Genomic DNA, 19881 nt, shown 5'->3' on the forward strand with positions numbered 1-19881 from the left:
ACAACATTCACTGAATTCAGCTCTGAGCCAGGCAGTCCTGAGCATTGTTGCATTATCTCAAAAAAAAAAAAAAAAAAAAAAAAATCAAAACCTCTCACCATGCATCTCCTTGATTGACCCTACCCCCACAAAGAACAGGTCTTGCCCCCTCTGATGGTCAGGTACTGCAGCCTGTCCTAGGCTCACACTGTGGTCATCTAAACACCCTCACCTAGCTTCTCCAGTTGGAGTTCCTGACCCAGGCATGTGACCAGTAGGCCCTGCCACAAAATAAAGGCTGGGAGGAGGAATGAGGACTGATGTGGAGCTGGTATGCTCGATGCTTTACAAACTCAGTAACCCCTCACAGTCACCGAGGAAGCTTATCCCTTTTACACACAAGGCCCAGGACACAAGGCTGTGTCCCTCTGACTGTTGAGTCCTCACTGGCCAGCATGGGACACTCTGGACAGTGGAAGGCTGTGTCCTAGGGGGCCCCTGAACAAACACAAACAGGACCACCTAGATTAATTTCTAGCTCACAGAGCACCCAGTTCAGCAGAGCCCCCGAGGACTGTCAAAGTCCAGGCCCCTTTCTGGCCTTTGTGAGACAGGGTCCTATTTTCTTTCCCCAAGAAGAGCTCTCCTTTCCTGGGTCACAGACCCTTTGAAAGCTCCCATGCTCCCCAGAAAAATGCACTTGTACTCGCTACCTCAGGGAGCCACAGAAGCCCTGCAGCCTGTTGGTTGCAAAGGCCCCAGGCGGCAGAGAGCCGTGTTCATCAGGTGTGCCCCCACTGCAGCAGGAAGGGGCCCCAGTGTCACTGTCCAAGAAACGGAGAAGGGCAGCTCTTCCTAAAGCCGGTTTATTGGGCAGCTTAAGGTGCAGCAGCCTTCTTTGGCCACAACTCAGCCAGGAGTGGACCAAGCAGAACGGCTGCTCTAGGACTCTGTGCCTGTCCTGCAGGGCCGGGCTGCCCTCTGGAAAGGGCACCTACACAGAAGCACAAATCTCCGTCACCAAGATGAGCTTCATCCATGTGGCAGCTGCTGCCCACAACACCACGGCTGCTGGCAAAGGCCCTGCGGCAGGCCTGGGGCTGCTGAGCCCATCAAGGCAAAGGCCACTCTGGCGGCACAAGTTGCAGGCTCCATGGCCAAAGAGTAGACAGAGACACTGACATGGTGTGGACAGCTGGACCAGGCCTCTCCAGGGTGCTCAGGCTTGGGCAGAGGTGGACTCTCTGGGGAACAAGGAAGGGGGTGTAGCTTCCCGAGCGCGAGAACCCTCTTGGGCCCTGGTTGCTCTGGGGGGATGAGGGAGGAGGCCTGGTTGGGGCTGGCCTGGGCGGGCCTGGCAGTTTAGAAGTCTAAAGGCAGGCAGCAGCGGGCAGCTGCAGTCACAGAAGCTCACTGCCCAAGTTGCTTTTGCTTTTCTTACGCTTGGCCTTGGTGAAGGGGATGTCGAGGGACTCGAGGCGGAAGGGCCGGGGCTGGGGCATTTCAGGGGCCTGGCTGGGTGGGATGACAGAGTTGCTGCTGAGCTGGGAGCTGAGGCCTGGCGACGAGCTGTGATGTGCTGTGGAGAAGACGCAGAGGATGCTGATGAGCCCGGAGAGCAGGGGTGGAGAAATACACAAAGAGTTGCTTTTTATTGATACTTTATCACAAGCTCTGTAGGCTTTGCTTTAGTTTTTTTTTGTTGTTTTGTCTTGTTTTGTCTGTTGAGAAAGGATCTCACTATGTAGCCCAGGCTGGACTTGAATTCTGGGCAACCTTCCTGCCTCAGCCTCCTGAGTGCTGGGATTACAGACGAACACCACCATGCCTGGCTTGCTTTTAATTTTTGTGTCGGTTTGGTTTCTGTTTTTTTGTTTTTTTTTTGAGGCAGGGTCTCACTATATAGCCCAGGCTGGTCTTGAACTTGTGGTGTTCCTCCCGCCTCAGCCTCCCAAGTGCTGAGATTGTAGGCATGTGCCACCATGCTAATCTATTGCCTTTAGTTTTAAAAGCATAAGAATTGAACAGTTTTCGATCCTTGAATATGGTTTTTTGCTTCTGAGGCTCTTCCTGTCCCATCCCACCCCTGGTTCAGCAGATGAAGTCACCATCCAGTTTGGGGAAAGTCACCATACTGGCCTCTGAGGAAGCCAGGTAGGAGCTGGTCAGACCCACTCATGTGACCCACAAGGGAGCCCTCTTGTGTGTTGGGGAGGACGAGTCAAACACTAGCTCTTCCCGAGGACACAGGGAATCAGGAGACTGGACTGGGAACTTGCTGTGCACCAGGCTCTGCATGGGTGTTTCCTATCTAATCCTGAGAGGCAGGTGTCACCTCCTCATCTTATAGCTGTGGAAAATGAGGCTCCTCGAGGGAGTGGGGTTTTTGAGCCCACATCTCCCAGCTGTGGTGGGGGAGTGCAGGTGCACAGGGCACTCACCGAGGCTCTTCATGGCGTCTGTGCTGAGGATCTGGCTGGCCCGTTTGGACCGGAAGTAGTTACTGGCAATGTTTTCGCTGTCACTCCGACTAAGCATCAGCTTGTAGCGGTCTTCTTCCTGCTGAGATTCCAGATCCCCTTGAGAAAAGTCCCTAATCTGGGCCGCTGGCCAGGAACTCAGCACCTCCAGAGGCCTGGTCGCCGGGGCTGCGCTGGGCCTCCCCCGGGCTGTGACACAGGGCTGCAGCAGTCACTGCTACAGAACCTGGACCCCCAGTAACATCCCAGGCAGCTGCAGACAACTAGGAGTCCCAAGGGGCATGGGTGATGCCAAATACCCCAAATCTCACGACACAGTCACAGCAGAGGTGACGCAGCTCTCAGCTCACAGAGCTGGTGCTCTGGCCTTTCTGTCACCCGGGCTGTTATTTTCCTCTGCTAGTACAGACTGTGTTCCCACACTGAACCTCTTCCTTCAGGAACCACCTTCTCCCATCAGACATGGTCCTGGTGAGACGATCACTCATGTGCCCTGAACTGCAGGGCAGGACATGTGACCGACATGCACCAGTCACAGAGCTGCATTTCCTTTCCCTGAACACAGCATTTGGTCCAGGAGTAGCTCATGACCCAGGCAGAGTCAAAAAGGACCCTTCCACGGGCTTTGGTGTGAGAACGCTTTGTGGGAATGGGTGTCGTTTCCTTTGGTGTCTCAAGTGCCATCTTCTGCACCATGTGAAGAAGCCCCGAAGTTAGCATACCAAGGGAGGCACATAAACCTGTCTGATAGGAACCAATGAATTCCTATTTTGCTTGCTTTATCTGCCTTGGTGTCTGTCCCTTGGAACTGTAAGTGTCCTGATATACCCCTCTGTGACCCAGGTCAATTTGTTTGCTTGTTTGTTTCCTTGCAGCCACATCTTTCCCTTTTTTTATAAATTGAAGTCATCAGATCAGCCAGCCCAGCTTTACAGCAGCGTAGGACACTGCTTGCAGCCACCCCACATTCCTCAAGCAGAGACGCCCAGCTGGAATGCCCTAACCTGTGAGTGGCTTTGCATGCTGTAAAGGTACGAGCTATGTGGGTCTTTTGAAATGTCTATAATGGTCAGAGGCAGGGATCAGCAAATTACAGCTAAGGGGCCAAATCTGGCTTGCAGCTTGTTTTTGTAAATAGAGTCTTACTGGAACATGCTGCTTTGTAAATGAAGTTTTGCGGGAGTGTGCCACTCATTTCCGTATTCTCTATTCCTGGTTTTGTGCCACAACAGCAGAGGTGAGTGGTCTGATGGAGATCATATGGCCTAAAATATTTACTGCTGGGTGGGTCCTTTTCAGAAAAGGTTTTCTGGCCCCTGCTTTAAGGATACACATTTCTGACGTGCCACAGGATGTGGGAGACATGAAAATTAAGTGACTTTAGAATTTTAATAACTGATTTTGGGGACCCTTTTGGTCCAAGGATACCAGCTGGGACCCAGGAAACTAGAATGTGCTCTTTGTCCTCTGGGTTTGAGGTTGCAAGTCTCTGTCACCAACGAGACAAGCCGCCTTGAGTCACCTACCTTCCCTCTGGTCTTCTAGAAGTGTCAGTGCCTTAACTGAGGGCCAGAGTGGGCCGAGGGTCCAGGGCCAACTACAGAACAGGGTCCAGGCTCACCCGTGCTGCAACCCTCAGGCAGGATAAAGGAGCCCAGCTCCCTGCGGCAACGAGGACCCACTACGCTTTGGGGACAGAGTCCCTGCTCCCCACCCCTGCCTCCCCCTCAGCCTTACCGTGTTTGGCTCTCCGCTGTCGATGGCAGAGGTTTTGCGGATTGGCTTGGTCTGTGGCCCAGTTGGAACTGCTATGGGAAAAGAGAGGCTGAAGCACGGGACGGGAGGTGCAGGTGGACCACGGCGCTGTCCCAGAGGGAGTCAGGCCTGGCTCGGGGCTGGAAACAGGAAGGACACTTCCCAGCCCGAACAAGGGACAGCCTCGGAAAACGGACAACAGGAGGGCTCAGGTGCTAGAGAAACCACCTTCAACCCCACCTCTGCTCCCCTGCCAGGCAGAACAGCTGGAGTTTCAACAGGATGTGTCAGTGGCCACTACAAATGTCAGAGATGCAGGGCCTGGGTGAACACCAATGGGGGAGGACTGCTGGGGGGCCCTGGAAGGATGCAAGAGCATGTCACTTCCTGGCTGCATAGCCAGGTCTGTGGCTAAAGGCAAATCCACAACAAATATGACAAGAGAGGGAGGTGAGTCTTTGAGGTCATCTTATCCAACCCTTTCTTTGTCACAAGTCCAGAGAGGGACAGTGATCATCATAGAGTCACACGAGGTCAGCAGCCAAAGCAGAGACCTGAATCCTGAACAGCTGGTTTCTCTCTTTGGTCCTACAACTCACTGCTGTGACTGACCCTATGAGAGGCAGTTTCCTCGGATGTAACTAGGTGTCATAATCGTTAGCCTACAGAGCTGTTGTAGGCAGGAAGAGCTATGACTCTCATTGATAATGAAACACTTGCTGAGCACCGGGCAGCGCTAAGGTATTTGGTGTCTGAGAACGTTGCAAGCCACACAGAAACTGCAGAGATGTTGTTACTGATCTCTGTAACATACGAGGATGCAGAGCCCCAAGGAGGTCACAGAATAATGCAGCCAGAACCCAGCCTACGTCTGATTGTTTGCAAAACACAGCACTTATCCAGGCCCCCAGCATGTCAGACACCCAGGTCACACATTTGCTGCCCACAGCCTGCAGGGAATGGCCAGGCTCCCTGTCCCTCTGGGAACGACACACGTGAGGCAAGGGCAATCAAGCTCCTGACCTACTGGGAGGCTGGTTTTTACGATGATGGGCTCAGGGATCTTCCAGGAGCCACTGTCCTCATCCCAGCTTGACTCGCGCCTGATCTTCTCCAGGTTGCTATAGTTGCAATCCCTGCGGATCAGGGGCTGCACCTGCTCCAGGAGCTGCTGGAGGAGCATGGAGTCACGCTCCTGCCGCCGGATGGTGGCCAGGTAGTCGATCTTCTCCAGCTCGAACTCCGACTGCAGGTCTTTGATCTCCACCTCTGCTGCCCGAAGCTGAAAGCCAAGAAGGCAAGGGGACCAAGAGAAGGAGAAGGGGGAAGGGAGGAGGGGGAAGAGGAAGTAAAAAGAATCAAGATGTGTCATGTATCGGTACCAACTCTTCATGATGGACATAATCATTATGTACTGCAAACATGTACTAATAAAAAAAATTTTTATGCCTGCTGGCTCCCGGAGGGTGGGCCATGCGGTGGCGAGCACTATTGCGCCGCCGCTCAATTGAGATCTATCATGACACAGAGAAACAGTGACACAATTGGCCCACCATGCACCGACTGCAGTTGCCCACCCACGAATGTGTGTGAATCATTCAAACTTTGAACAACCCCTGGGAATACATGCCATACAATGGGCCACTCTTGCTCCTGCCATTGGGAACCAGAAAGGTCCAGAGCCAGAGGAGGAGCAGCTGCTGAACAAGGACTCAGAGAGCATGAGAATGCAGACTAAGCCCACGGAGTCAGAGGTCCCGTGGACTGGGGTCATGAAAGCCGCTCGGAAGCTGTAAACCAGGAGGACCTTGCACAATACCTGCAGAGACTCATTGGAAGCCATTCTTCCCCTGACAGTACAGGCTGTGGTGGAGCTCCGGAGAAGTCTGCAGCAGGATTCCTGCTGCCTGTGCTGACAGTTGGGGAGAGGACACTAACTGGTTGTGGGGTCCCAAAGCAATGGGAAGCTGGACAGAAAAAGCTACAAAGAATGGCTTTCACCCCAGATAGCTCACTTGAGATGTTAGTAAGAATTGCCTCCTCAGTACTCTATAGCCATGATGAGGAGGAGGCCAAGGAGAGAAAACAAAGAGACTGAGAAAAAGCAGCTGCTTTTGCTGAACCACTAAGAGAAACAGATCCCAGGTCTGATTCCCGGGGCTCCAAGAAGAACTGGACAACTGCATTCATCTGCTACCACTGTTAAAAGCCAGGCCACCTCAAGAGGAACTGCCCTAAGAGGCCCCATGGGCCATGCCCTGGATGCAAAGGAGACCACTGGAGATCGGTCTGCCCTCTGAGGTGGAGGCCCCAGAGCTCAGACCCATGCTACCAGTTAGTCCAACAGGAATGAGAAGGCTTGGGGCATGCTCTGCCTTCTCCCTCTGGCCAGACGGTCATCTCCATCGAGGAGCCCTGGGTAATCATGACTATGGAGGAACAAGAAAACAGCCTGTTGCTAGACACAGGTGCAAGTCTCTCGGTCCTTCTTTTCAATCCTGGCCTTCCTTCCAGCCATCATACCTCAGTGAAAGGAGTCACTGGTGAGGAGGTAATATGCTATTTTTGACAACCCTTAGGCTGTAACTACTTATTAGATCCTTCTTGCATATCTCTGTCTTCCTGAGAAACCACTTTGAAGATACCACCACGTATTACAGCAGCCATTGATATTTTCCTACTAATCTATCCATAACTGTGTAAAGTTTGTAATGTTCCTATCCTATTTCATAAATGGATGTCTGTTTATTATTATGTGTTTCCTACAACAACCATTGAGAATAGTTAATGATTTTTCAATAGGTCACTCATGTACAGCTCTATTTATTTTCTTTAGAAGCCACTTTGAAGATACCAAAGTAGAGTACAACAACTCTTGATAATCTCCTACCTCTTTTGTCTGTAACTCACTATTATTTGTCTATTTGTTTTCCTGAGAAACTATTTTGTAGATAATAATATGTAAAACGATAACCATTGATAATTTCCTACCATTTTATCTGTAATTTGCTAAGTCCCCCCTATTATTATGTTATCCTTCTTTTATTCTTTAAAATAAAAAAAAATCTTAAAAAAAAATCTAAAAAAATTTTTAAACTTGCAAACAAAAAAAAAAGAAAGAAGGCTATTACGGTTTCCATCTAGTTCTCCCCAGAACCCTCATGCACTCATGGGTGAGGCTGTTGCAAGGTGACCTGATTGCAAGGGTTAATAGCTGGCTTGCTGGAGGCGGGGTCTGGCCGGAAGAGGTGGGTCACTGGGGGCGTGGCCTGGATGGATTTATCTCCCTCCCCACTCCTCCCTCGACTCTGTTTCCTGTGTGCCCTGCCTTGAGCAGCTATTCCTTTGCCATGCCCCTCTGCCATGCCATCCTGTGTTGGTGCCAGCCAACTATGGACTAGAATGTGAGCCAAAGTAAAACTCTCCTTTTATTTGTGTCGGCTATTGTGTCTCAGCAATGAATAAAGCCACTGCAAAAGCCACTGCGGCCACTCATCACCTGCTCATGGTCCACTCAGCCATCCACTCCCGTTGCCACCATCCAGCCAGCCCCTGCATCCATCCATCCTCCTCCCCTGTCGCCCATGGCTCCTTCCACCCATCCACTCGCTCTCCCTCCCACCCATCCACGCAGGGTGCAGCGAGCGCTTAGTGTGCCCACAGCTGCAGCCTCCCAAGTAGTTGGGACTAAAGCCGCATGCTGCTGCACCGGGCACATCATTTGTATTGAGATATACTTCACAGGTCACATGCAATCCACCCATGTAAAGTGTAAAATTCAGTGGTTCTAGTATCTCCACAAAGTTATGCAATCATCACCACAATCAATTTTAGAAAAAAAACCCCATTCCCATTTGCAGTCATTTTCTATTTCTTCCCAACCTCAGCCCTAGACAACCTAATCTCTCTATAGATCTATACAGATCTGCCTCTTCAGGGCATTTCATATAAATGGACGCATACAGTATGCAGTCTTTTGTGTCTGGCTTCTTTCACTTAGCATAATGTTTTCGAGGTTCATCTGTGTTACACCATATATCAGCACTCCATTCCTTCCTACTGCCAAGTAATATTCCACTGTATGGCTGTACCACACTTTGTTTCCATTCATGCATGTTTCCACGTTGGGGCTATTATGAATAATGATGCTACAAGCCACGTATAAGGGTTTGTGGGATTTTGTTCAGTACTAGGAATCACAGGGCCTTACACATGCTAGGCAAGCATTCTATCAATGAGCTGGCCCAGCCCGAGTATGAATTGTTTTGTTGTTCCCATGAACTACATCCCTGACAATTTTTATTTTTCATTTGGATACAGGGTCTTGCTAAAATGCTGAATTGCCCAGCTGGGCTCAAACTTGTGATACTCCTGTCTCGGCCTTCTAGAGTGCTATGATTACTAGTATTTTTAAAGTAGAACTGTTCTTTAAATTTTATTTGTATATTGTTCATTTCAAGTGTACAAAAATACAACTGATTTTTGCTTATTGATCTGGTATCATGAAACTTCATTTATCATGAACTCATTTATCATGAACATGGTATCATTAACTCATTTATTATTTGGTTTTGTGTTTTTTGGAGTGTTGAGGATTGAACCCAAGGCCTTATAAATGTGAGGCAAATGCCCTACCACTGAGCTACATTCTCAGCCCTTTTTTTTTTTTTTCCCCTCAGCCCTTTTTTAAAAAGTGGGTCCCTTCGGATATTCTCTATGTGTGTATCTGCAAATAAAGAATTTTATCTCCTTCCCAGTCAAGAGGCCTTTTATCTGATTTTCTTGCCTAACTATCCTGGTTAGAACCCTCGGTCCAGTGTTGAATAGGAGTGGTGAGAATGGACATCCGTTTCCTGTTTCTGGTCTTATGGGGACAGCATTTGCTTTAAATATAATGACTCTTTTACACTAGATATAGTGAAAGGGCCGGGGATATAGCTCAGTGGCATAAGCGCCTGCCTGGCAAGCACAAGGTCCAGAGTTTGATTGCTGGTACCAATAAATAAATAAAATGAAAGCTGCAGATTTTGCATAAATGAGCTTTATCAGGCTGAAGTATTTCCCTTTTTGTTTATTTAGTGTTGTCATCCTGACAAATGTTGAATTCTACCCAATGCTTTTCTGCAGCTCTCAAGATGACTACATGCTGTCTGTCTTTTATTCTACTAACATGGTGAATGACATGATTTTTGAATGCTAAACCAACCTTGTATTGCTAGGATAAATCCCACTTCAGCGTGGAGTAAATCTTTTTTCTATGTTGTTGGATTCAGTTTGTTCATACCTAGTGCAGCTTGTTTTGTATCTATAGTCATAAGAAATATTAGTCTGTAGTTTTCTTATTTCTCAGTGTGGTTTTGGTACCCAGGTAATACTGGCCCCACAGAATGAATTGAGAAGTATTCTCTTCTAATTCTCAATGATTTTAAAATGCCTTTTTAAACCAAAAAGCTTCATTTTGCAAACAAAACTCCGTTAGAAAATATAATGGAAGAGGATATACGCCATATAAGAAAGCAAACAAAATACCTACAAATGAAACTAACAAAATAGGTCCAAAACCCAAGTGAGGGAATCTACAAAACACTTTTGTATGACACAAAAATTGATTTGAACCACCAGAATGATATACCATGTTCCTGGAGAGGAACATCCAACCTCATGTAAGAATCAATTCTCCCAAGCTTATTTATAAATATAATGTAACTCCCTCAAAAAGTCCATCTTTTTTTCTTCATTCTTTTTTCTTTTGACATACTCAATTATTTATAAATTCATATAAAAAGTAAGAAAGAATATGCAGGAAAAACTTGGAAAAGAACATCATTGATAGAGAATTAACCATATGGGATTATAAAACATAAAGTCAAGTGCAAGGACACATGACTGTAATCCCAGAGACTCAGGAGGCTGAAGCAGGAGGATCGCAAGGTCAAGGTCAGCCTGGGCAATTTAGGGAGACCCTGTCTCAAAATAAAAACTAAAATAAAGCCTGTTTCATACAATGTGGTTGGCACACATGTGTGATAGTCAGAACAAGAGAAGTGAGTGGAAAATCCAGAAAAAGATCCAGATGCACTCAGAAATTCCATATTGGCTAAGGCCAGCACGTTAAATTGGTGGAAAATAAATGGACTTTTTGCAAAGTGGTGACTAGTATACATGGATGGCCATGTGAAAGAAGATAATATCAAATCAGCAACTCACACATGCACCAGGGTAAGTTCTGAGTGGATCAGATACTTAAATTTTTAAAAGAACAAGTTCTAGATAAAAACATGAGTGAACTTTCTTAACTATGATTCACTATAAGCAGAAAAAACCACAATTTGTCAACTTTCTAAATTTTTATATGGCAAATACCATAAAGCATAGCAAAACACAAATGAAAAATTGGGGGGGGAATCTGCAACCTATAACAGACCACAAGAGTTAATGTCCCTAAATATATAAAGAACTTCTGTAAATACAGAACAGAAAGACCAACCACCCTAGTAGAAAAATGGGAAAGGGCTGGGGATATAGCTCAGTGGTATAGTACCTGCCTGGCAAGCACAAGGTCCCAAGTTCGACTCTTGGTACCAAAGAAACAAAATAACAAAAACAAAACAAAACAAAACAAAAAGCAAAAAGAAAGGAAAAAATGGGCAAAAGATGTAAACACAGTTCAGAGAGAAGAAACTGCAAATGCTCCCAAAACATATGAGAAAATGTCCAATATTGCCATAATAATAAAAATCCGTATTAAAACTACACTGAGAGATTCTCATCTCAGTTATCTGAATATACTTTGTTGTCAAGGCTGTGAGAAAGCACACCATGGGAATGCAAGATAAAGTGCTCTCTCTGGAGAGAAAGTTGGCAAAATCCCACAGAATCACAGAAGCATTTACCTTTCAACCCAGGATTCTAGGTTCAAGGAATTCAATTCCCAACACCAAAAAAGGGAGAGGGGACCAAACCTATATAATTTTTATGTTAATTGCTACATAAACTAAATTTATGGACCCCAGAACACCTGGTGATGCTCAGCTAACATAAGAATGTTTAATGGGCCTCCTTATTCTCTCAATTTTTTCGATACAGAGAATTGAACTCAAGACCTTGTGCTTACCAGGCAGGCACTTGTGCTGCAGAGCTAAATCCCTCACCCATTCCTTATTCTTTAATTCTATGCATGAATTAAACCCAAAACAGTAGTCAGCTGTGAAGTTTAACTTGCAGGAAGTGATAACATTAGTAACCAACTCCGAGGCCAAGGTCTTTGGTGATGTTTCAGCCAGAGAAGAGAAAGGAGACATGGCCCTAGGTGACAAAGACCCTACTCAGCATGCAGCCTTCCCAGCCCTGTCCCACAGCACCGCCTGTCCCTCCCTATAAAAGACTTGAATATACTGAATTCTCTAAGATGGCTTCTTAGGGGAAGAGCAACTCTCCTCATCTTTCAAGGTGTCAGCCCTCAAGCAAAGCTGACTTCCCACCAACTCACATCTCCTGAATATTGGCTTTTGGGTGGCACTGTTATGGTTTGTATCTAGATGTTCCCCTCAAAGCCTCATGCGGTCACAGGTGGGGCTTTTTCATAGGTGGCTGGATCTAGAGTATGCTGGGATTGATTCATGGTGGAATGCTAGGATCAAGGATTAAGGGTGTAAGTGCTACCTACCCTAAGGGTGGGGAGCCTGGATAAGACATGAGGGATAGAGCTATGGTTATCCCTTATTGCTTTTGCTACCTTCTGTCCACCATGAACTGTTTCTCCTCTTACACTGCCTTGGATCCAACCAATTATGGACTGAAACCTCTATGAACTGTAAACCAAATAAACTTTTCCCTCTTTAACTTTGGGTGTTTGAGTATTTTGCCCCAGCAATGAGAAAAAAGTAACTAAGAGAGAATTTGGTACCAGGGAAGTGGGGTCATTGCTGTGACTATATCTGACCATGTGGTTTAGGAGCCTTTGGGGCTGGCTTGTGGGAAGAGGAAGAATTAAGAAAGGTTTGGAGATGCCAGCTGAAAAACTATAGCTGGAATGCCTGATACTGTATTTGATGGGAGATTCTGGTCAGAGCTCAGAAGAGCAGAAAGGGGATAGGAAAGTTGCCAATAAAAGCCAAATTAGGGAGGTTTCTGCTGGAAAGAAGGATTGCACTGGCTGTTGGACTCCAGATGATGTGTTATGCCTTGACAGAAAGTTTGTCTGCATTTTTCTCATGCCAGAGACTTTGCCTGAGACTAAGGATGGAAGACTAATTAATCTAGTAGAAGAAATTTCAAGGCAGTCTTATGTTGAGGCAGTGGCACGGCTACTGTTGGGGGCTTTTAACCAGATATATGTCGAGATTCAGGAGCAAAGAGCCCAGCAGAATAATTGAAAACATTTTTAATTTGGCCAGAAAGGAAGTGTCAGTAAAGCTGTGGACTGCAAAAATAGAGCAAGGGGATCTTGACTGCTGAGAAGGAACAGAAGAATAGAAAAGATAGCCTTGGGGCATCACAAGAAGCAGCAGGACTCCACCCTTTGTGGCCTCAAAACTGCAAAGGTAAAATGATTTGCTTTGAGAAGAGAGCACCAGAAAGTCACGTTCCAGAATGCCAGTGGCCTATGGAAGTTGTTCCTCAGAACTGGGTTGAGGGTGCTCAACAATCCAGGCACTCAACCCCCTACAGCCAAGAGAGAAGGAAGCCTGGCTACTGCTGCAGCTGGTGGCAAACCTTGGCATCATCCACATGGCTCTGGTTTTAGGTGCATGCAGAACGCAAGAACTGTGGGGTCAGGAAGGCTTCCACCCAGATTTCGGAAGACCTGGGAGGCCAGGCAGTGTGCCCCTCAGAGGGCAGTGTGTGAAACTGTGAAGCCAAAGGTGCACTGGAGACACCAGAACGTTGCAGAATCCAGGAATGTGGATAATCCAAGGAAAGCTGCAAGGAGTGAGCAAAGCCAGCCAAAGAAAGAAACCATGGGAGCTACAACCACCAGAAATGCCACAGGGGTAGAGCTACTCCAGCCTTTTGGAGCTTACAACTTGCCACAGATTGCCTCAGATGTTGAATATGAAACTATAGAATTTAATGTTTGCTCTGTTGGATTGTGGACTTGCTTTGGTCTCAATCCTTTGTATCCCCCTGTTTATAACTTTTGGAATAGAAATTGTGCCATTGAATATTGGAAGTGTTTAACTTTCTTTTCATTTGTACAGCAGCTCACAGCTAAGAGTTTGCCTTAAATCTCAGAGGAGACTTTGAACTTGGCCTTTTCAGCAATGCTGAAATTGTTAGGACTTTGGCAACTTTTGGAGATGGACCAAGTGCATTTTGCATAAAGGGACATGTGTGAGTATTCAGGGACCAGGGGTGGAACGTTATGGCTTGTGTTCAGATGTCCCCCCAAAGCCTCATGTGGTCACGGGTCAGGCCTTTTCATAGGTGACTGGATCCAGATTGTGTGACACTGGGGTTGATTCATGGTACAATACTAGGATCAAGGGCACTAGGATTAAGAATGTGAGTGCTACCACCTAGTCTCCAGGTGGGTAGCCTGGATAAGAGCTGTGGTCCTCCCTTACTGCTTTTGCTACCTTCCGTCCACCATGAACTGTTTCTCCTTTTATCCTGCCTCGGAGCCAGCCAATTGTGGACTAAAGCTAAATAAACCTTTCCCTCTTTAACTGTGGGTGTCAGGTATTTTGCATCAGTGATGAGAGAAAAGTAACTAAGACAAGTGGGCAGACGGACTTGGATCCAGTAACACGATTGCTGTGCTCAGCGACAGAACAGGGCTTGGCACACCGCAGATGCTTAATAAGTGCTTATGTTGCCCTCAGTGTGTGGTGTTACATGGATAGGGGTCTGGGACAGGTCTGGGCACACAGGGACAAGGCCTCACCTTCCTCTGCATCTTCTCCAACAGCTTGCTCTTGGCCCTCACTTCCTCCTGGATGGAGTCATAGACATTAAGCAGCACCCACTCCCCGACATCCTCGTCCGAGTTCTGCAGCGCCGCCACCAGCTGCTTCTTGCGTTCATCCGCGTAGCGCTTCCGTCGCCTGTGCTTCTCCTTCAGGTCCTTGTTCTTGGCCTGCTCCCCGCCCACCACTTGCTGCTCCAACAGCTGCAAACTGCCAGTGCGGAGGAGAAAGCAAGAGTGACAGGATCTGCCGATCAGTGAGCATGAGCCATCTGGAAAGCTCTGGGGCTGAGCGCGAGCTCACCAAGTCCCTCCCACAGCCCCACTTCCAGGAGAGGGAAACTGAGGTGCAGAGAGGTGAAGCTGCTTGCTCGCGGTCAGAACCAGAGTTTCTCCCAGATCCACTCAGCTCTAAACCTGTGACCCTGGCTATGGTGTGGGGGGGTGGTTCCTGCAGGCCCAGAACAAACTAACCCCAGCCACAGCCCCCGATGTGACAGTCCCTGCAGCAGCAGAGCTGGCTAGTGTCTATGCTCAGGGACAGCCAGCAGGACGATGCTCCCCGTGGGATGGGAAAATGCCCCCAAATTGCAGTGCCCGATGTTCGGTCAGGCACAGGCAGACATGGTAGATTTGTAAAAAGCATTTCTACATAGAGTACTAAAAGATGTTTAAAGCTTTTCCCTTTGAGGGTACAAATTTTAAATAACTACAGAGGAAGGTTCATGTGGAACTCCCTGCTGCCTAATAAAGCACACCCAAAATGCTTCAGGCTCTGCCTCTTTCCAAAGGGATGGAAAGGCTGATAAGAAGCATGGGGCATTCGAGAAGAGGGGGTGACGGTCAGGCTGAGGGTGGGCACAGCATCTGCAAACCCAGCTGCACGCTCTGTGCAGCTGTGGGCTCTGCTCCAAGCCCCAAAGCAGCTGGAGAAGAAGGAGACCTTGTCCACACCACTCCTATCTTGAAAACCCCGCCAGGACCCCATCAGGATTTAGAACACGGCCTAGAGGGCAGCCAGGCTGCTCTGTCTCACCTCCCTCTGCACCAGCAGCCCCCAGCTCATCTAGCCAGAATCGCCGCTACAACTTCCAGCACAGAGGCCGCCCCCTGCTCTTTACTTGGAAAGCCACCCCTGGGGTACACAGCTTGCACACCCTGCTCAGGTGCTCCTCTTTTGTGAAGCCTTCCCCAACCTTCACTTCAGACCCCATGGTGAAAATGACCCCAAAGCGGCTGAGTGCCCTCCCATGAGGCTGGTGCTGGGCTGTCACCAGCTGCAACTGGTAGCGTCACCCATTTTGCAGGTGAGAAACCAAAGCCCACAGAGGTGGAGAGCCGGCCGGCAGTGGCAGAGGAGGCAGGATAGGAGCCCAGGGCTTCCTGCTGCTCAGCACCCAGCCCTCCCCACCTTGAGTGTCTGTCTCCCCAGTCCCGGGCTCCCTTGAAGGCCAAGATAGCACCCACTCATCAGCACCTCCTGGACAAAGTGGCTCGTTTTCAACTGCGGCTGGTGGGACTGGACTCCTGGTGCTGCGAGGAGGCTGGGTCCCACTGGTGGGATGACGTTATTGCCAACAGAGTGAAAACTGAGGCTCACAAGAGGGACTTGCACAAAGCCACACACCAAGTGAGGGAAGCCCAGCTCCCCAACAGGTCTCAGGCATCCTGGGGGTGCTCTGTCCCTGGTTTGTCTCTTAATCGCAGAGGGCACTGCAGGCCAAGGGATGAGGAATGCCCATGTTACTCTGCCCTAGGGATTCCTGGAGCCCAAAAGCCAGGCCCTCCGAAAGCCCAGAGAGTGACACCTGTGGCAACCTGCTCCCCACTAGGAGAGGGGACAGGGCTGCCCCAGCCAGAGTTAGAGGAGAGCTAATGTGGCTTGGCAGGAGGGTCAGGAAGAAGCTCTGGAAAAAAAAAAAAAAAGAAGCTCTGGTCCTGTCCCACCCACCCTCGGGCTGGGCCACAGCTCCCTCCTGCCCTGCGGCAGCACCCCCAACCCGGGCTCTGGTGCTCACCGGGCGAGCACCTGCTGCTGGTTCGCGCTGGGCAGCAGCTCCTCCGTCAGCACGGCCACATCCACACCCACGCTCTCCCTTCGCGCACTGGCCGTGGGCAGCAGGAGCTGAGGCTGGGCCACCTCGGCCTCCATCCATTTCCCGGGCTCTGCCACCTCCACCACTTCCGGGGCCAGATCAACCTCCTCGACACAGGAAGAAACCCAGATGGGGAGGCAAGGCCACCCCTGGAGACGAGCTCACAGGTGGCCTCAGTCCCAGAAGGGGACAGGCCACCCGTCAAGGTCTGGCATACAGCATCTCCAGCTTGAAGGTACAGGTCGAACACCCCTAATCCAAAACTCTTAAATCCAAAATTCTCTGAAATCTGCACATTTTTGAGCTTTGTGATGCTCAAAAATTTGGGGTATCAGAACATTTCAGATTTTCATTTTCAGATTAGGGATACTGAAGTGTTAAGAGCTATGCAAATATTCCAAAATCTAAAAAACTCCAGTCTGAAATACTGGTCCGAAGCATTTCTAACCAGGGATACTCAACCTGTACCCAGTCAGAGAAATAACTGCGCCCAAACAAATTGTTGCTGCCACCAACACCCAAAAAGTAGCCCCCCAGCTTCCTGGCCTTCCCGCCATGACCCAATCTCCAGTTGGTATCCAGAGCAATTTTCTTAAAATATAAACCAATCATAACATCCCTTTCCTGATTATACACCTGCATGACTTCCCACAGAATTAATCCCCAGGGAAATCCAGCTTCCTCCATGACCGCTGCCCCCGCTCCCTGCCTCCCCAGCCTTTCCCTGCTGCCACCTATGTACCCTGCTGGCCTCTCTGTTGCGGAGAAAGTCAAAACCTTCCCAGCCACAGGACATTGGCACCTGCTGCTCTTCCTGGCCTTTCCTTCTTGCCTGGGTCCCACCTCCATGCCACCTTCTAGCCCAGGCTTCTCAGCGGCTGCCCCTATGTCTACTGAGAGCCTGTGGGACACAGCCCACAGGGTCTTCATTCCCTCAGCGTGGGGAAATCTAAAGGCTTCCTCTCTCTCCCCTGGGCCTGCCCTGCTGTCTGCAGCGAAGAGAAAGGGTGGGGTCTGAGAGCAGCAGGGTCACACCAGGTTCGCAGCCTCTGTCCGCTGCATTCCCTGGGCCCCTGTTCCTTCGGACAAAGGGCTACAAGGCCAGGAAAGTCTGGAAGTCGCCGCCCCAAACCACAGGACTCTAGGTGAATCCCAAGCAGTGTGGCAGCTCCCCTGATCTGAACGTCACTTGGATGAGAGCCAGCTCTTACAAACCCAGGGGATCAAGGGCTGTTTCCCTATTTCATGGACAGGGAAACTGGAGCCCAAAGCCTGACAAGCCACATTCACAGGAAGATGGACAGAGCCGGGCCAGGGAAGTACTCACAGCACGGGGTGGGAGGTCGGTGGCCACCTCGGCTTCAGACCTGGTGTCTCTGGGCTCCAGCAGGTCTGTCAGGGAGGTGTGCTAGGGGGAGAATGGAGTGGGGAGAAGATTGGTCCAGAAGCCTCCTCTCCCCACCTACTGTCCTGACCTCCACACAGCTCCCCAGGGCTGCTCTCGCCCCACAGCCTCCTCTACCCGTCACTGCCACTGCTGAGAGGGGTGGTGTCCTGCGGTGCACCCTGGCTTATTCGTGGAAGTACACAGTAGCACCCCCATTTTCTAGTGGAGGAAACCAAGGCCCAGAGAGGCCAATGCCCAAGGGATACAGCTGGATTTCAAAGGCCCGTGCCCTCTCCCTCTCCCTCTCCTGCTTCCTGTCACCTCCCCTCCCCCTCCCCCTCCCCTCTCCCCTTCCCTTCTTCCTCTCCCTCTCTCAGAAAAGGAAAGCAGAGAACAAAATGGGAAGAAAAGGGAACATTTCATTAAAATATAAGAGCTAAGAAGGGAAAAGGTGTTAGAAGTGGACAGAAGGAAGGGGGCAGCTGCAGCCCAGGGGTGCCTGGGGGTTTCCAAGAAACTTCCCACTCCCTGCCCAGGGCCCGTGAGCGCCTGAATGGGGACTCAGCCCTGCTCCACTCTCTCCGTGGCCACCTGCAGATTCCCCACAGGCGACGGCCTGGCCTGCCATGTGTCTCCACCCCAAGGTCCTTGCTGACTTATGGATCCTCGGTGAGGGTGCTCCTGCCCAGACCCCGGGACACCAGTCCCCTGAACCAGCCACCAAGGCCAGTGCCACGGCAGAGGTGGTGGAGGCACCAAGGAGCGGCAGGGCCAGCAATCCTGTGTCTGCACCGTGACCTCTGCCCCCAGCCAGCTCTGCCTGCTGGAGTTTTGCATGGCGTCGTGTATGGCATCAGCTACCTGCATGGGGGCTCGGGGCGCATCTGTCCTGGCCCCCACGGAGGATAGTCTGGCCAGCTTGGCTTCCACCTCAGCAAACGGGTCCTGCAGGCTTGGTCCCATCTGCAGGCACGCCAGCGGCGGCTCCTCCACCTGGATGTAGTTCTCACCCTCCGGCTGGGTCCCGGAGTCCTCCTGACCAAGGTCCTCATCCAGGAAGTACTTGCTCTGCGACACCTCGGGCCCAGGGAGCTCTAGGTTGGAAAGCTCCTCAGGCACAGGGAGGACGACCTCAGACAGGGAGGATTCTTCCAGCATGGATGACTCACTGGACCTGAGAGAAATCTCAGACTTGGACGGTTCTGCCCTGCGCAGCTCCTCAAATCTGGGAGAAATCTGGGTGTTAGCGACCGCGTCCCCGGGCAGGGCATCGGGCACAGAGAAGATGGTGCGCTTCGCGGCCATCTCGAACTGGAAAGCAGGTGCGTGCTCAGACATGCTGGTAAGCCCGGCCCTGGACAGGACCTCCCCGTTGTGGAGGACTTCTGCTTTCAGAACAGCCTCTGCAAAAGGAGGACTTCCTGAGCTTCTCAAAGCAGAAAAGGGAGGGGACTGCCCAGCCAAGAGTCAGAGCCTCCCCAGCACCCCCAAAGTCCAGCCCAAGTGCCAGCCATCCCTGCCTCATCAGAACACAAACCCTGCCCTCTCTTTCAGGAAGTCTTCCGTGGCCAGCACATGACCTCTGCAGTCTGATCTCCCCAGCCACTAAGTGCTGGGTTCTTAGCATCCTGTCTTGGGACCACTGTTCCAATGAGCAGGCTCCCTGTGGGTCTTATTGCCCTCACAGCCAGTCCTCTAGGCCCCCTGATGAAGCGCCAGGCTCAGGGATCTTGGCCACAGAACATGCTAGAAGCCTGCCCAGTAAATGAACACCAGGGTGCATGTTAGAGCTATGCAGACCAAATACAGTTCTCTAGGAGGCCTGATGCTCAACCCAGAGGGGCTACTCTGAAGGACAGAAAATGCCAGAAGCTGCCAGGCATGGTGGCACACGCCTGTAATCCCAGAACTCGGGAGGCTGAGGCAGGAGGATCACTGGGACTTTGAGGGCAGCCTGGGCTATGTAGTGAGTTCAAGGCCACCCTAGACTACACAGTGAGACTCTGTTGAGAGAGAGAGAGAGAAAGAGAGAGAGAGAGAGAGAGAGAGAGAGAGAGAGAGAGAAGAAGAAGGAGGAGGAGGAGGAGCAGGAGAGGAAAGGAGAGAAGAGAAGAAAAAGCAGAGAAGAGAAAGAAGAGAAAAGAAAAGAAATAAAATAAATAAAATAAAATGCCAGAGGCTGCCCTCTACCCTTCCGGGCTTTGCTCACACAGGTCCCTCGGGCTCCTGCTCAGGGGTTTCAGTTACCCTTCCACATCCCACCTGTTTCTTTTTTTC

At 50.0% G+C, this 19881-nt stretch overlaps 1 protein-coding gene and 1 long non-coding RNA gene across 9 annotated transcripts in view; one reads left to right on the plus strand and one right to left on the minus strand.

Moving 5' to 3' along the window:
- Positions 1 to 13453, plus strand: part of LOC106149738 — a 14667-nt gene extending 1214 nt beyond the window's left edge. Inside the window, exons 2-3 of the long non-coding RNA XR_001236093.1 lie at positions 3335 to 3490; positions 13415 to 13453. This is a non-coding gene — a long non-coding RNA (uncharacterized LOC106149738). The remainder of the gene's footprint in view (positions 1 to 3334; positions 3491 to 13414) is intronic.
- The window catches only part of Kif17 (kinesin family member 17), a 41371-nt gene continuing 22319 nt past the window's right edge, over positions 830 to 19881 (minus strand). The window contains exons 8-16 of one of the 8 annotated variants that reach the window (XM_013519657.1): positions 18466 to 19007; positions 17545 to 17625; positions 16140 to 16321; positions 14101 to 14332; positions 5238 to 5496; positions 4197 to 4267; positions 2421 to 2541; positions 1421 to 1558; positions 830 to 973 (exon numbers count right to left, since the gene is read on the minus strand). In XM_013519657.1, coding sequence (XP_013375111.1) covers positions 858 to 973; positions 1421 to 1558; positions 2421 to 2541; positions 4197 to 4267; positions 5238 to 5496; positions 14101 to 14332; positions 16140 to 16321; positions 17545 to 17625; positions 18466 to 19007 — 1742 coding nt within the window. In that variant the 3' untranslated portion in view covers positions 830 to 857. Of the gene's footprint in view, positions 1559 to 2420; positions 2542 to 4196; positions 4268 to 5237; positions 5497 to 14100; positions 14333 to 16139; positions 16325 to 17544; positions 17626 to 18465; positions 19008 to 19881 lie in introns of all 8 variants that reach the window. The other 7 variants (XM_013519658.1, XM_013519655.1, XM_013519656.1 and 4 more) reach the window with 7 other exon arrangements.

Source organism: Chinchilla lanigera, unplaced genomic scaffold (genome assembly GCF_000276665.1).
Source record: "Chinchilla lanigera isolate Chin_1 unplaced genomic scaffold, ChiLan1.0 scaffold00051, whole genome shotgun sequence".
Lineage (NCBI taxonomy): Eukaryota > Metazoa > Chordata > Mammalia > Rodentia > Chinchillidae > Chinchilla > Chinchilla lanigera.